This window comes from Pristis pectinata, chromosome 2 (assembly GCF_009764475.1).
Source record: "Pristis pectinata isolate sPriPec2 chromosome 2, sPriPec2.1.pri, whole genome shotgun sequence".
Taxonomy (NCBI): domain Eukaryota; kingdom Metazoa; phylum Chordata; class Chondrichthyes; order Rhinopristiformes; family Pristidae; genus Pristis; species Pristis pectinata.
Genome location: NC_067406.1, coordinates 128,003,276 through 128,018,113, shown reverse-complemented (window position 1 = coordinate 128,018,113; position 14,838 = coordinate 128,003,276). Strand labels below are relative to the sequence as shown.

At 36.6% G+C, this 14,838-nt stretch overlaps 1 protein-coding gene across 3 annotated transcripts in view; it reads left to right on the top strand.

The window, feature by feature from the left end:
• Positions 1-14,838, top strand: part of LOC127586754 (TBC1 domain family member 14-like) — a 65,095-nt gene that overhangs the window by 28,170 nt on the left and 22,087 nt on the right. Inside the window, exons 1-2 of one of the 3 annotated variants that reach the window (XM_052044889.1) lie at positions 5,703-5,899; positions 13,736-13,854. In XM_052044889.1, the coding sequence (XP_051900849.1) occupies positions 5,897-5,899; positions 13,736-13,854 (122 nt within the window). In that variant the 5' untranslated portion in view covers positions 5,703-5,896. Of the gene's footprint in view, positions 1-5,702; positions 5,900-7,150; positions 7,281-13,735; positions 13,855-14,838 lie in introns of those variants that run through there. The other 2 variants (XM_052044888.1, XM_052044887.1) reach the window with 2 other exon arrangements.

The window sequence follows — 14,838 nt, the reverse complement described above, 5'->3', positions numbered from 1 at the left end:
ATACTAAGAGTGGTATGCTTGTAAGGAACAAGTGACTTTTGATCTGTTGTTCCCAAAATTTTCCATAGAACACTACAGCACAGGAAACAGGCCATTCGGCCCTTCTAGTCTGTGCCGAAACTTTATTCCACTGGTCCCATTGACCTGCACCCAGTCCATAACCCTCCAGACCTCTCCCGTCCCTGTATCTATCCAATTTATTCTTAAAAAGTGAGCCCACATTTACCACGTCAGTTGGCAGCCCCTTCCACACTCCCACCACTCTTTGAGTTCCCTCTAAACCTTTCCCCTTTCACCCTAAAGCCATGTCCTCTCGTACTTATCTCTCCCAATCTAGGTGGAAAGAGCCTGCTTGCATTTACTCTGTCTATACCCCTCATAATTTTGTAAACCTCCATCAAATCTCCCCTCATTCTTCTACACTCCAAGGAATAAAGTCCTAACCTGTTCAATCTTTCCCTGTAACTCAACTCCTGAAGACCCAGCAACATTCTAGTAAATCTCCTCTGCACTCTTTCAATCTTACTGATATCCTTCTTATAGTTGGGTGACCAGAACCGTGCACAATACTCCAAATTTGGCCTCAATGTCTTATACAACCTCACCATAACATCCCAACTCCTATACTCAATACATTGATTTATGAATGCCAGGATGCCAAAAGCCTTCTTTACAACCCTGTCTACCTGTGACACCACTTTCAGGGAATTATGTATCTGAACTCCCAGATCCCTTTGTTCCTCCACACTCCTCGGTGCCTACCTCCACTAGTTTTCATAGTATCACTTTGACTTTGTTGTAGATTAATGTAAGGTTGCTTGTCAGTTATATAATGACTAATATGTGTACTAACTGGACTTTGGACACTTTCCATTCAATATTTTCTATATTCCAATGTACTTTAGCTTGTAATCTTTAAGTATATTGAATTACAACTTGTTTAAACTGGCGTGAATAGTTAAAATGCTAAATAAAGGGACATTATAGGTAATAGAAGATGGTGCATGCAACCTTCCAGGATTGTCTTACACTTCTAAAATCCATAAGCAGAATAAGTATACTCCATAATTTAGAAGAACCAAAGGTAGGAAGGAAGAAAAGGTATGTTAGCTGGAGTTGTCCACCTTTCTGTGCTTTTCTAAAAAAAACTAAAATAGCTCTTGGAAATTGTTTTAGTATTCAGATCAGTTTTACAAAAATTAAGCTGTAATCTCCAGGAGAGAGTGAAATTGCTGTGCAGTGTTATGTTTTCTTTTACTATCAGGAGCAACAGTTAAACATCAATGCATTTTCCTCTTCTGTGCAATTTTTTATACTATGTGTCATGCCTTGGTTGTAAGCCTCTGTACTTGATGGATGTACAAGCAGATGCCTTAGCATGATTTTTATTTTTCCACCTCTGTACTTGTTTAGAATGCACTTTTATTGCTAGTACATCTCATGTAGAGAGAGGTGTATAACTAAGCACGTTGAAGTAATTCTGCTACTGCTAGTTTTTTGTTTGGACTCTATTGTGAACATAAGTTTTTAAAAATGCTTTAACTTATGAGCTTGCCATTACCACAGAGCAAGGGACCAAGGAATGGGAGCATATAATTTGCTTTATCTGCCTGGTTCCCATTTTCTCAGCAGATGTGGATGAAAGGGTAATGTAGCACATTCTGATGAGCAAATTTACACCTCCTCGCACCCTTCTGAAGTAGGACTGGCCACTGACAGTCTGCCAATTCTCTTGACAGCAAAAGGAAGTCTAAGCATTCTGTAAAATGGGAATTTAAAAAAAACTTTAAAAGTAATGCTTCAGTAAGTCCTGGAAAGTTGTCTTTTGAAGCAAGAGATTAAATGCTCCTATTAAATCTTAATTTATGAAAATATTTCAATAAGCTCCTGTCATTGCCTATTATCTTTCATAGTGGAGCTTGTTATGTCATGTGTTGGTTTAAATTTTAATTGGTCAATTTTCATTTACATGTATTGCACCCCCAGTATATTTCAGTAGACTCAAAACATAAGTGCTTTACATTTGGACAGATTCAACCTCTGCACCATATCAAAAGCTCCTAATTAATCATTTGTCCTCTGATCTTGCTGCTGTTTCTTCCTCCACTCGCACATCTGAGTCCTTCCTGTATTCAGATGCTTGATTTAAAATTGTTATGCCCTTATTTGAATGTTATTTCAGTATCTTGCATATGCTGTGCAGAAGTCACGCTGTATCTAGCCAAAAGTACTTTTTAACCCCTCTTTCCTTTACACCTTGCATCACTCAATCCCACACCCAGCCAATCAAATAGAGGCTCTTGTCAAAGCTTCTTTAACAGTTAATTGAACCATTTATATTTTGGGGTGGGGTGGAGGGAGGAGAGATTCAATATGTGAGGGACAAGATAAATTAGTATGTAGACCAGTTGTGGATAAGTCTCTAGACTCAATAATATTGAATGAAATTATTGATACTTGAAACAGTGTGGACTATTTGCATGTTCTACAGATTTGTTGAGGGGAAATGTTTAACTAGGTCTGAAGTTCTGCAGCTGTGTCACTTAGTAGATGGAAAAGAAGCCTAATGAGTTTTAGGGTATTTTTTTGTAGCCTAGTCTTGGAGGGGGCAGTAAAGTGGATTCCCAGCTGGAATACTGCACACACTTTTCGGTAAGCTAGGGTAAAATTGAAAAAAACTTGCAATAAAATTTTGGTGTATCTTAAAAATAAGCAGATAGTTGTCAATGGTTTAAAGTTTGGAGCTGCTTTAATGTATTCATATTGTAATAAAATGCCACTGTTGTGTCATTGAACAATTTTTAGTAGTGACCCAATATGATATTTGAAAAGATGGCCAAAAATTTGGTTAAAAGGTTAGGGGAAGAAATGGAGGGAAGAAAAATAAATGGAGCAGTTTTGGGAATGCATTCCAGAGTTGAGATTCATAACAGCTGGAGACAAGTCTACCATTGTTGGAGGAAGTGCAAGAGGCTATATTTTAAGGAATGCAGATGTTCAAGTGTTTGTAGGACTGGGGGACATTGGTTAACTGGGATCAAGAGTAGGTCAGTGAGCAAAGGAACAATGGGGGAATAGGATGGTGGGAGCTGGCACGTGCAGTTAGGAATGTATGGGAATAATCAAAAAAAACATAGATTTTAACAACAGATGTGGTGAGGTAGATGTGAAATTAGACAATGCAACAGAAGTCTTAAGCGATAATGCAGATATATGATTGCAACTGAATGGATAAAATACTGAGGGATACATTTTTTTTGGCGAAGGGGTCATTAATCTTTGAAGAATCATCAATTGCACAGAAAAGTCTTTCAAATAAGGTTGCATTACAATTGGTTTTTGATATAGCAATTACAATTTCATTTCAAAAATGTAACTAAAAGTACAAAAGAAATAGTTTTAATTGAATATCAGTACAGTAGACTGAGTAATAATCTGTATTACAATTTGGATGAGTACATCTCTGCAACAGTCATAAAATTTTTTTTGTTGGCTATTGCTTTAATTATTATGTTCATGAAACCAGAGATTAAAAAATACCCCAAGTACAGCGTAGCAATGTTACTCATTATTGTGCCTAAATATTTAGTAACTTAATATGAGTAATATTTTCTGAATTACCACACATGTGGTCTATGCTATCCAGTCAAATATCTTGCATTAGTGAAACTAAATAAAATTAATAATAGCCTTGAAAGGTAATGGCACACTCTGAAATATTGCACAAACCAAAAATTTCTTAAGATTCATTAGCAGATGTCATTGCTACTAAATGGAATCTTGATGGAATAAATTGATTCTGTCTCTGCTATAAGATTCATTTAGTCTGTTTCCTAATTCTATAGAAGTTATACTGAAACCTCACAGACCACGTTATTTGCTATAATATAACATCATCACATTGCACAGAAAAATAAGGCAAATGGTAATACTTAGATGCCTCCATCTAATGTGAGTATATTTTAGAATTCTGCAAAAAATGACATGTCTCTGCTGCATAAATGAAGAAGAATTGCCCTAATCTGATCCTCATAGTTTTTGGGGGAAAAAATTTTGGTTATCAATAGGGCTGATAATCACAAGAACAGATTCAAAGTGCTGTGGTTTTGTCAAGCCTTCCTATGCAAACAATCCTTTCTTTCTTTTTCAATCTTTTTATTAATTTTCAAATTAATACAGATTAATACATATAACATTGGTGATTATACACGTGATACAAAGAGATCGGGAGGACAATCATGACATATATAATTATAAAGAATAAAAAAAATTCTAGGCCCAACAGTCTCTTAGTAAGTGAGTATATTTTAAAAAAAATCAAAAAGGGAAAGAAAAAGATTTATTGTATAAAAAATAAATCCCCAAATCGAAAAAAATTATAAGTAATAAATCGAAACAAACTAAAAAATATTTCAAAAGAAAAGAAAACTGGACTGATATTTCTCAATGAACAAAGAGCATTATTATGTCGTCAACTCTGCTCCTCTAAGTTCAAAGATTACTAAAAAGGGATCTATAATCATATGAAAATATTGAATGAATGGTCTCCAAACTTCCTCAAATTTAAGCGAAGAATCAACAGTGCCACTTCTATTTTTTTTCTAGGTTTAAACATGATATAGTTTGAGAAAACCATTGAGAAGTAGTGGGAGGTATTGGATCCTTCCATTGAAACAAAATGGATCGCAAACAATTCATTACATGTCTTAAGTGCCATTCAGTTCACTGAAATTGTTTGAAATCCAGTGTTCAAATGCAAGTATCTTGCATGTTTGATTAGCAGTCTTTTTCATCTTTCAAGAATGCATTTTTTGTTCATTTTAAAATAAAGTCTTTTAATCCAAAACCATCAGAGTCAAAAGGGCTTCTAGCAGGTGAACAGCACATTCATATATGTAAATGGCCATGGTATTGTTTTGGGTCCATTTCTAATTTTAACATGGGGAAATATGCATCTCTTTCTTTATGCATGTCAGAGGAGGAATATATTTGTTTATTAGTATTTTTTTTCTACATTGGTATTGTTAGCTATTCATTTATCCTGTTCAATAGTTGGTTTTGTTATGTTCACTACAGTATTTATTGAATGAAGTTGCTGCCGGTTGGAAAGTAACAGCTCTTAAAGGTGCTTAACTTTGGAACTGAATCCAAGTGAAATATTTGAGATGAAAATGCAAAAAGTGCCATTTTTTTTTCCTCCCCCACCTATTAAACCCATTTGCATCCAACCACTGGGGTGAATTTACCATCCCCAATAGTTGACAGTAAACTTTGGTCTTCACCTCTTATCATTATATTAACATTCAGAAACTCAACGAATGATTTGCAAAATACCTTGTACCAACCTGTATAACATTTGATCAGGCTTCTACAATTCATTTTTATTTATGGGAAAAGTTTGAGAGAGATTTTTAATTGTTTATTACATTCCCCAGAAGGTTCTTTAATCTGGTTATTTAGCGGTTTCTTTCTTTAATAGTGGGGATTTTAACTTCATCCTTTTCTGTGCTGCAGTACAACATGAGTAATTGTTTATAAACCTAGGAGGCCATGACTAATTTAATTTGAAGCTCAGCTCCTGCCCAACCGTATCGGTGATTTGCTGCTAAGGCATAATAGAGGAGTCTGAGAAAACTGATTGGATGTTTCCACTCTGCAGATGATTAATATGGCTGCAGCCCTTTTCTTCACTGACGGTGGTTAACTGCAGACCTCAGTGATATTCTGTATGCAGTAGTAAGGATTTGGAGAGAGGGGGAGAGAAGGTCATAACAGATGAATTAGCAAGCCTGAGGTGCTGTAGTATCCTTTGCAGAAAAAGCAGCTTGAGCTTTAACATATATAATGAAGGCTTTTCATTCTTGCTCGCCCTTGGATTGTTATAAGGCCAGCTTTCATGGTAAGAACACACCTTAAAGCTGTGACATTAAGGTGAATAAACAAGCATTTTATTTAGATTTGCTTTAAAGTATATAATGCTAATATACTTGATACCTCGGTATATTTTATTGATGCAGTCTTTCCTTTGTTCTGGTTGGCACACAATGTGATGATGAATCACGCTATAACTAGCACTCTGTTTTCAGCTTGGTTTCATAAAGGCTCTGTCCCTTGATCTGCTCTTCAGACTTCCATGGGGAAAGGAGTCTTTGTGTTGTGTAAAGAAATGGCACTGCTCAAATGTTTGGGGGAAATGTTATAAGCTGAAGGATCATTGAAAATTTGGCAGGGATGCAATTTATTCAAATCCAAATGTTTTCAGCAGGGGACCATGCATTTTCTTTGTATTGAAAGCCTGCCATTATTCAAGTGTACATGTTGCTTCACCATGTCACTTTTTGTACCATATTTTAGTTCAAGTTCAGAAAAAAGATTCAATCTCCACATTGCTAAAATCAATACTGAAAAATATAAATCATCCCAGAAGGTTTGTACGCTATCATCACCAAATTTAAATTTTTATTTCCATGCTTCAGTGAACGTAAGAAATTTGCTGCCTAAAGGGGAAATCAGATAGGTTTTATAGTTGGGTTGACATTGTTTATAATAAAAGCTAAATTACTGAAGTAGATGTCACGTGCAGTTCTGTTTGGCAGGTGAGTGAGTGCATTTGTTTAATTTTATGCATTTATCAGTACACATACAACCATGAAGTTATAAGAAAAGTACTGAATACTATACAGCTGAGAGGAAAATGTTGAAGTTTATTACTCAAAAAGGGGGGGGGGGGGAATACTGATCCGGCATGAATATTTAAGTTAAATTGATATGTTATTATTTGGACAATTTCGATTAAATGCATCGCTACTTGAGTAGTGTACATTTTCATTAGGGATGTCTGTATTTCAATTATGCTGAGTAGGTAATTTTAGAATGATTTAATGTTTTGGAACTTGGCCTGGATAATTTCAGTTATTAAAAAAATATTGGTTGTGGTCACTGCATTTTTTTCAAGGCAACTCAGTCTCTTGGGACCAATTGAAAAGTTAATTATGTACCAAAGTTAAATAAATATGAACATAAAATATCTTGATCAGTGCAGTTAAAATATCAAAAGTAAATATTACTTCTGATTATCATTGCTGAAATGTGCAATATTTTGAAGGAAATGTGTTCACTACTTTGCTGTAGATTTCTGCATGCTGTTTTGCAGGTGCATTGGACAGATGCACACAGCTGCAGCTGTTAACATTTCACAGTGTATCTCTAAATGGCTGAGTTTGTAAATATATTGTGTGATGAAACTGATGGAGCAGAAGGCCTTGGATTCTTGTGTTCAGGTAACTCTGTATGACCATGCAATGATAACATGATTGATTTCAGTGCCCTTGTTCGAGTGGTGGATTGTTCCATCTGTGAGCTTTTAAGTAAAAAGAATGGGCACTAATTTTCTTGAATTCTTATCAAGAAGTCGATTTCTGTTTCCAAACTAAATTAATTTTAAGCTTTCTTTTTGGTTTTAGCATTGTCCTTTAAGTATAAATGTAAGAATTGAACAGAATGTGGACAATATGGCACCATTCTAGGAATTTATGTATCATTTGTAAAATTGTTGGCTATTTTGGTGTAAGACTTCAGGCTTACAGCCCCATTTAAAGAAAAATCTTTCGGAACACTTAGCAGCAAACCTTGCTGGAGTACAAGGTTTCATGCTCTTTCAATTTAATATATATCAGTAAACATTTCAAGATAAATCTTAAGATGTAAATTCTGGGCCATTCTCAGAAACAGGAGTAATCCATTCCATGCCACCTAAGTTTACTAGAGTTGATCAAGTTGTCATTTTCCTAGTAACTTTAATTAATGATCAACAGGCATTGCTATCTTTAAAAAAAATTCCATTTTCTGACTACAGTTGATCTAAGGAGATCATGTACTGTATTTCTAATATTAATTTGTGATATTTGGCTCTTAGTTGAACTTTTTAGGTTCTACTTTCACTCTTGGCTATTGTCATATTTGAGTGTTCATCTCAAGCAGTCTGCTATTTCTGTTTAATTGGATTCTGTTTAATGGGATACATCCTTTCTGAATGTTATAAATTGGAAGCCATTCTGTACAGTGAATTAATATAACGAAGGCATTGATTAATAGAAAACCTGCAGAAAGGCGAGCCATTCTAAAACAAGTGTACAGGTATTTAATAATCCTGAAGTGGTCTTCAGTTAGATGAACAATATTGTGCTGGATGAAAGAAAAACATTCAATGTTGATTTGTCTCTAACAAAACAGGACACTACAATATGATATACACTGTAGATTCCAAAAGCAGACAGAGAAACTTCTTGGGTTTCTGCCATTTCAGGGTTCTTTTAAAGGTAGGCATGAACCAGATGACAGCTGAGTGGTGGTGTAAAGAATGTTATTCTCTGAGACGCAATAATTTGTTAATTCCTCTGTCGATCAAGCCTAGTGACCACATTGCTTTAAGTTCAATACTTAATTTTATACACGACATTTGCCTGTAACCATTCTCCACTTGCTGTATTTTTCTGAAGAAGACATCTTGTTTTTATTGGTCCATTTTAACATAAATTCTGTTTGATTCACAATTTCTGAGCAAATTGACTTTAGTACAATGGACTAGTCACATGCCCCATTGTTCCCCATTGTTATAACCAAATTGTTCATTGGTTAGATACTGTTTTAATAAAGGGAGGCAGAGCTTATCATAACCAGGTGAAGGGAAAATAGTAGCCAGCACTAAGTTCACAATGGAAATGCCCAGATGGGGTATATATTCATTCAATTTATTATGGTTGGGAAGAGCAAGGCAATGGATTAAAAGAAAGTATGAGAAGTTACGGTTACATTTTGTAAAGTGGAGAAGATGGTCATATCTCTTCAGATGTGTTCACCTTACATAATCAATTTTGAACACAGGTCTGTTGTCAAAAACCAAAGGGCTTGAATCACTGCAGCTGTGTGGTCAAGGTATTCCCACCTTACTTTAGATAGGCAGGTCCAGGATTTTAATTTGGTTACGGTGAAAGGACTGAAGTGCATTGTGAAGTCAGTATAGTGTGAAACTTGAAGAACATATGCAGGTGGTGGTGTTCCCATACACCTGTCCTTGTCAAGCATGGGTGCAGAAGTTGTAGGCCAGAGGTGTTACCCAAGAAGCTTTGTCAAATTGCTAGATTGTGTTTTGGAAATTATACAAGCTGTAGACACTATCTCTGGTGGTTAAAGGAATATATTTTTAGGCTGGAGGCTTAAGTGTCATTTGGTTGCTGTGTCCTGGATGTTGTTGAGTTCCTTGAGTGTTGTTGTAACTTCATTCCTCCAGATCAACAGAGTATTCTATGTTGCTTTCTTGGGCCCTGTGAATGTGAAATTGCTTTGGGAAGTTTGGTTGAGTCACTCATTGCGGGATCACTTGTCAGTGAAGTTAATGTTCTACAGTGCATTCTTGGATGTTGATGGAGGAAGGCTGTGTAATCATAATCTGATTGAATGTCAGAACACATTTAGACTCTCTTGACTGGCATTTAGGTGGGACATTGTTACTATTTTTCTGCCCATACACTTTGTAAATGTCTGAATACTCAGGGTTGAGAAATTAGAGTACTTAAATTGGTGATATTTCTCAATGTGAACCTGAAAGTCTTCAGAAAACCGATGACATCCATTCTTTAGTTAAAAATGTTCAATGCCATTGACAGTTCATATAATTTAATCCTGTTAAGTACTACAACAGATACTCAATATAGTCCAAAGCTGCAATTTGTAGTCATAGTTACAAACCAAGGAGCAATAGTTCTCAAGAATTCTTTAAGAATACACAAAAGCATCTCTGACTTTTAGTCACAGTTTTACTGCACTGAGCTCTGATTTATCTTTTGGAGGGTAATTTGTAAATTTTAATCATAGAAATAACATTATCATGTTTAAGCTATGATTCAGGATGCAACCAATGGATTAGTTTCAAAACTTGTTTATATATTCTAAATTGCTGATCCCTTAACAATAGTGCAGATTACTGGATCAGAGCTGCTAATGTTCAGACTATGGAAGTCAGTGGCAGAGAGCAATATTTGTACATATACTTTTTCAGTTCCACTCCATTATCTCCAAACCACTAGGCCATAGACCATGCCTTGCACATCTTCCAACCACGCTCTTCACCTTGTTCTTTCAGCAATCTATCATTGAACATACCTAGAAATCTGCACGATCTTGATTTTGTTCACATTGCACCTCCAGCTGTGATTGTGTTACCCACTGTTGCAATCCAGACATTTTAGCATGTCTCTACTGTGTGTATTGCTTTAGCTAAAACGACCCTGGGCCATTTTGGCAATACATGATCCAGGTGCTGCTGCTTGCTCCTGCTGTCTGTTCTTCAAAGTCCTGACAAAATATCAGAGGCTGGTTTGGTTATAAAAGCACACTCTTTATTTTCTACTCAACAGCTGTACTCATGAAGTCTGACTTTTTTAAAAAAACTGTTCTCATTTAATCCAAGTATTCATTAAGTTTAATCAGCTTTGGAAATTGAGGCTGATAACAAATGGTAGGGGCAATACAGTTACAAAATCTTGCCACATTCTTCAGTTTCATCCTTTGCTACTTCTGCATTTCATTTCCTGTGACGTGTTAAATTGCAATAACCAATCTGACCTTGCAACATTTGTATTGTTCCACTGCTGACAAAATTGCCTCTCAAGCTTTGTATGGGGGCTTGCCTTTGCCAATCACTTGCTTTTTTTTGTGAATTTGGGAATAGCATTGAGATAAGCATGCTAGATATTTTAAGAAATCTCAGAAGAAAACTTGGTAGTACTTACTACTGTTCTTTCTGGAGCTGTTAAGCATTTTTTTTGCATCGGTAATTCTAGTGTACGTTGCACCTGTTTTGAAAAGTGCTGTCTGACGCCGTCACCAGCCACCAAATTCCAGAATATCTGTCCATTTTTGTTTATCAGCATATGCAAAATCTTTACCAGTGTCTTGTGTTTCTCCATATTTTCTTCCAATATAGAAGGCCATTCAGCACATAAAATCCATGCCAGCTCTCAGAAATCCCATTCTCCCACTTATTTCACTGCGGTCTGTTCTCTCTAACATGCTAATCAACACCACTTTGATTTTTCTAAAACATGTCTACACTGCACTAACCAGTCAGCCTACCATTTGGCATGTCTCAGGGATATAGGAGGAAACCAGAGTACTTGGGGCAAACCTATGTGGTCAGAGGGAAAGTGTGCAAATCGTACGCAGCACCAGAGATTGGGATCGAACCCGGTTTGCTGGAGCTCTGAGGCAGCAGCCTTACCTGCTACACCACTCTGCTGCCCATAGTAAGCTCAGTCTGGCTAATTAATTAGAGTGGCATTTTGATAAATCTAAACAATTTTGATCAGTTCAGTCTACCACCTAAAGTTAACCTAATTTTAAATTACTGAAAGCTGTTTATTAAAAACAGTTTTCAAATTGGTGTAATGTAGGCAGTTCCATAATTTATGAATTATAGTAAAATTCATTTCAAACTGTATTTGCATTGGGGGGGAAAAAATCACTGAAGCACAATTTGAGCTGAATGCTGTTTTCCATCACCTAATACAATTGTGCAAATTCTGCCAAAAGCATTGTGGAAATTTCCAGGCTATGTTATTTATCTTTAATTTTTTGGAGTCCACATGTCACTGGCTTGGCCGGCATTTATTGCCAATCCTAACTGACCTAGAGAAGGTGATGATGAGCCACCACCTTGAACTGCCTCAGTTCTGTTTGAGGTACACTCAGAATGTTTTTGGATAGCGAGTTCCAGGACTTGGACCCAGTAACGATGATGTGTTTCCCAGACAGGGTGATATGCAATCTGTGGGGAACCTGGTGGCTTGGTTGTGCTCCCATGTACTGGCTGTACTTGTCTTCCTTGGTGGAAGTTCATAGTCACACTGCACAGAAACAGAAAGAAAAACAGTTAACACTTCACATCAAAGACCCTTCCTAGCAACTAAGAAAAAGATAAAACTTTCCCAGTTAACTTGACACATCCAAAACATCGACTTTCTCTCCATGGATACTGCCTGACCTGCTGAGTTATTCCAGCATTTTGTGTGTGTTGCCCCAGTTAATTTGAAACGTTTCTCTATCTTTGCTGCTTGATTCCTGAGTGATTTACATCATTTTCTGATTTTATAACTTGAATAGTGGGATAGATTTAAACTGATGTAGCAAGAAATGAAACATTTCAATATCTGTATTCAGTCGTATTGTGAGTGTGTTGAAAATGGAATATTTAGATGTGTACAAGATTAGTATTGGATGATTAGAAGAGGGAGCTCACCACGTAACTGGATCAAAGTTTCTTAATCTACAAATGCAAGAATAAATTAGGTTATTTGCAGCTCTGTAAGGAAGAAAGGTTCATATTCCGTGAAAGAAAATAGGAAAGGAAATAAAAATTAAGATTCTGGATTTAAAACAAACAGATAAGGGATTATGGATGAAGATGAAGGAGAAACTTGCTAGGATCAATTTGAAGCCATTGAATCATAATAAGGCTATGAATGTTAAATAATACAAACAAGTTAGCAAGCTATATTTGATCTTATAAATATAAGAGTATATAAATATGCAGAAAAGCCAGTATATCAAATGGTGCAGAATATTGATCATAGTTATACAGCACAGGGACAGGCCCTCTGACCCACCATGTTCAGGCCTTCCATTAAGCACCTATCAATTTACCAACGCCTGGTCCATAGCCTACTATACCTCGGCAATTGAAGAGCTTGTCTAGCTGGTTCTTAAGTGAGCATATCTGCCTCCACCATCTTTTCAGACAGTGCACTGCAGATTGCAACCCCCCTCCTCCTGAGTGGGGGGGGGGGGGGGGTATCTTCCTCCGATCCCCTCTAAACCTCTTATTCTTTGCCTGAAACCTAAGCTCTAAAAACTCTGGTTTTAGATGCCTCTGTCATGAGAGAAGTTTTTTTGTTTTCTGCCCTATATATGCCTCTGATAATTTTGTACACCTCTATCAGGTCCCACCTCAGCCACCTCCGCTCCAAGGACAACAAACCCAGCTGATCTAGTCTATCCTCTTAACTGAAAAATTCCATCCCAGGCAACATCCTTCTCCGTCAATGCTTTGCACTTAAACAAAATTTCCCTCCTTATACCTGCGCATTTCACAGGAATGTTAGGAAATAGAATTTGATATCAAATTGCATGAGGAGATTTGGTGAAAATTTTAAGCAACATCTTTGAAGAGAAAGATGGATATGTTTTCCAAAGCTTGGAAGCTTTGCAGTTGATGCTCAGCCAGGAGTAAATTAAGTGTAAGGTTGAGCAAAGGGATGATATTGTAAAATCTCGAGGCTTACCTTGCCCTTTCAATTGCTTTCAGGGATTTGTGCATGTGCTGACTGTATCTTGCTGAGTAGGAACCAATGGCTTGTGACTTGGAATTCTGAAAGCTCACCACTGGGGGTTTTCTTGTCATGTGTCACGTAAACTAAAATGGTTAAAGTGTGAAATGGCATGTTTGAGGGGGGAGAGAGATGAATAAGTATAGTGAAAGGTTTCCAGCATTTTGAGCCTGGACAATGGTGTAAATCAAGGATGCAGAAGCCAAGAATGGAGGAGCCAGGCTTCAATCTCCTTCTGCTACTCTTATCAAAATCTGTTTAATTTGGTGTTGGTATGCATTTCATGGTCAATAAATCTTTAGAATTAGTTGGCAGTAGTACTGGAAATAAAAGTAAATTATCCATTCTTAAAGGAATATGAAGAAGGATTGAGGAGAGCCCAGAAGTCTCCCTCTCCTAATCAATGCGTGAGGAAAAATCTAGACTTCGAACCTCTCTCCACAACAGCACTTATCCTTGAGGACAGGCCAGCGTAAGTATTAAACAACCGTTTTCTTATTCCTTAACCTTTACTTTGATAAGCAAATTTGTATGCCTTAAAGTAAAACTTGGTAGCATTAAATAACAAATTATCCATATTTTCTGACTTTGTGCTAAATTGTACTTTGTATATGCTTCTATTAGCATATCTGTTCTGAATGTACTTGAAAACCCTGATGACAAGAGTGACCTGCCAATCTTTTGCTTTCTCATGGGCGTGAAGTTCCTTGAGGTTGAAAGTTAAATCATTTATCTGTTGTCATCAAAAATTGGATTCATGCTAATATAAAGTCCTGTGGGCAAAGCTCTACTTTGTTATATTGTACATAGTGATTATTGATACTGAATTAGAAAATCTACTTTAACAATACAAAGACTTTGATTATAGTTGGCAAGTATGAACATGTTGGTGTGGGCAAAAATGGGTTTAGCTGTGGTGGTCCCATGGTTAAACATCCTGAGGCACATTGATAAGGGACTGTAGTTACAAGGATAGATTAGTGAGGCATGGACTATTTACTTTAGAGAAGGCTGAGGGGCGATTTGATGAAAATATATGAAATGATGAGGGGTCTGCATAAAGTAGATAGGGAGAAGTTGGTTAGTGGACAGATCAAGGTATAGAGGTCATGGGCTTAAATTAAGAAAATTAAGAATGATGCAGGGAAAATCTTATTTTTGTGGTTTGAATCTGGAATGTATTGCCTGCCGATGTGGTGGGAATGGGTTCTATTGTGGATTTACTAAGGGAATTGGATAAAAATACTGTGAAGAAAAATTTGACAGGTTACAGATTTGGATTTCTATAAGAGCAACTCACTAGCTGGGTGGAACTAAGTTGTTAGGACACAATGGGACAAATGGCCTTCCCCTGTGCTCTGTATTCTGTGATTCTGTAACAGTTTGTTTCCAATGAAACTTTATGCCATGGGAACTCAGTGATATCAGTAGATGTGAGGGAAAAGATGCTTGTGAT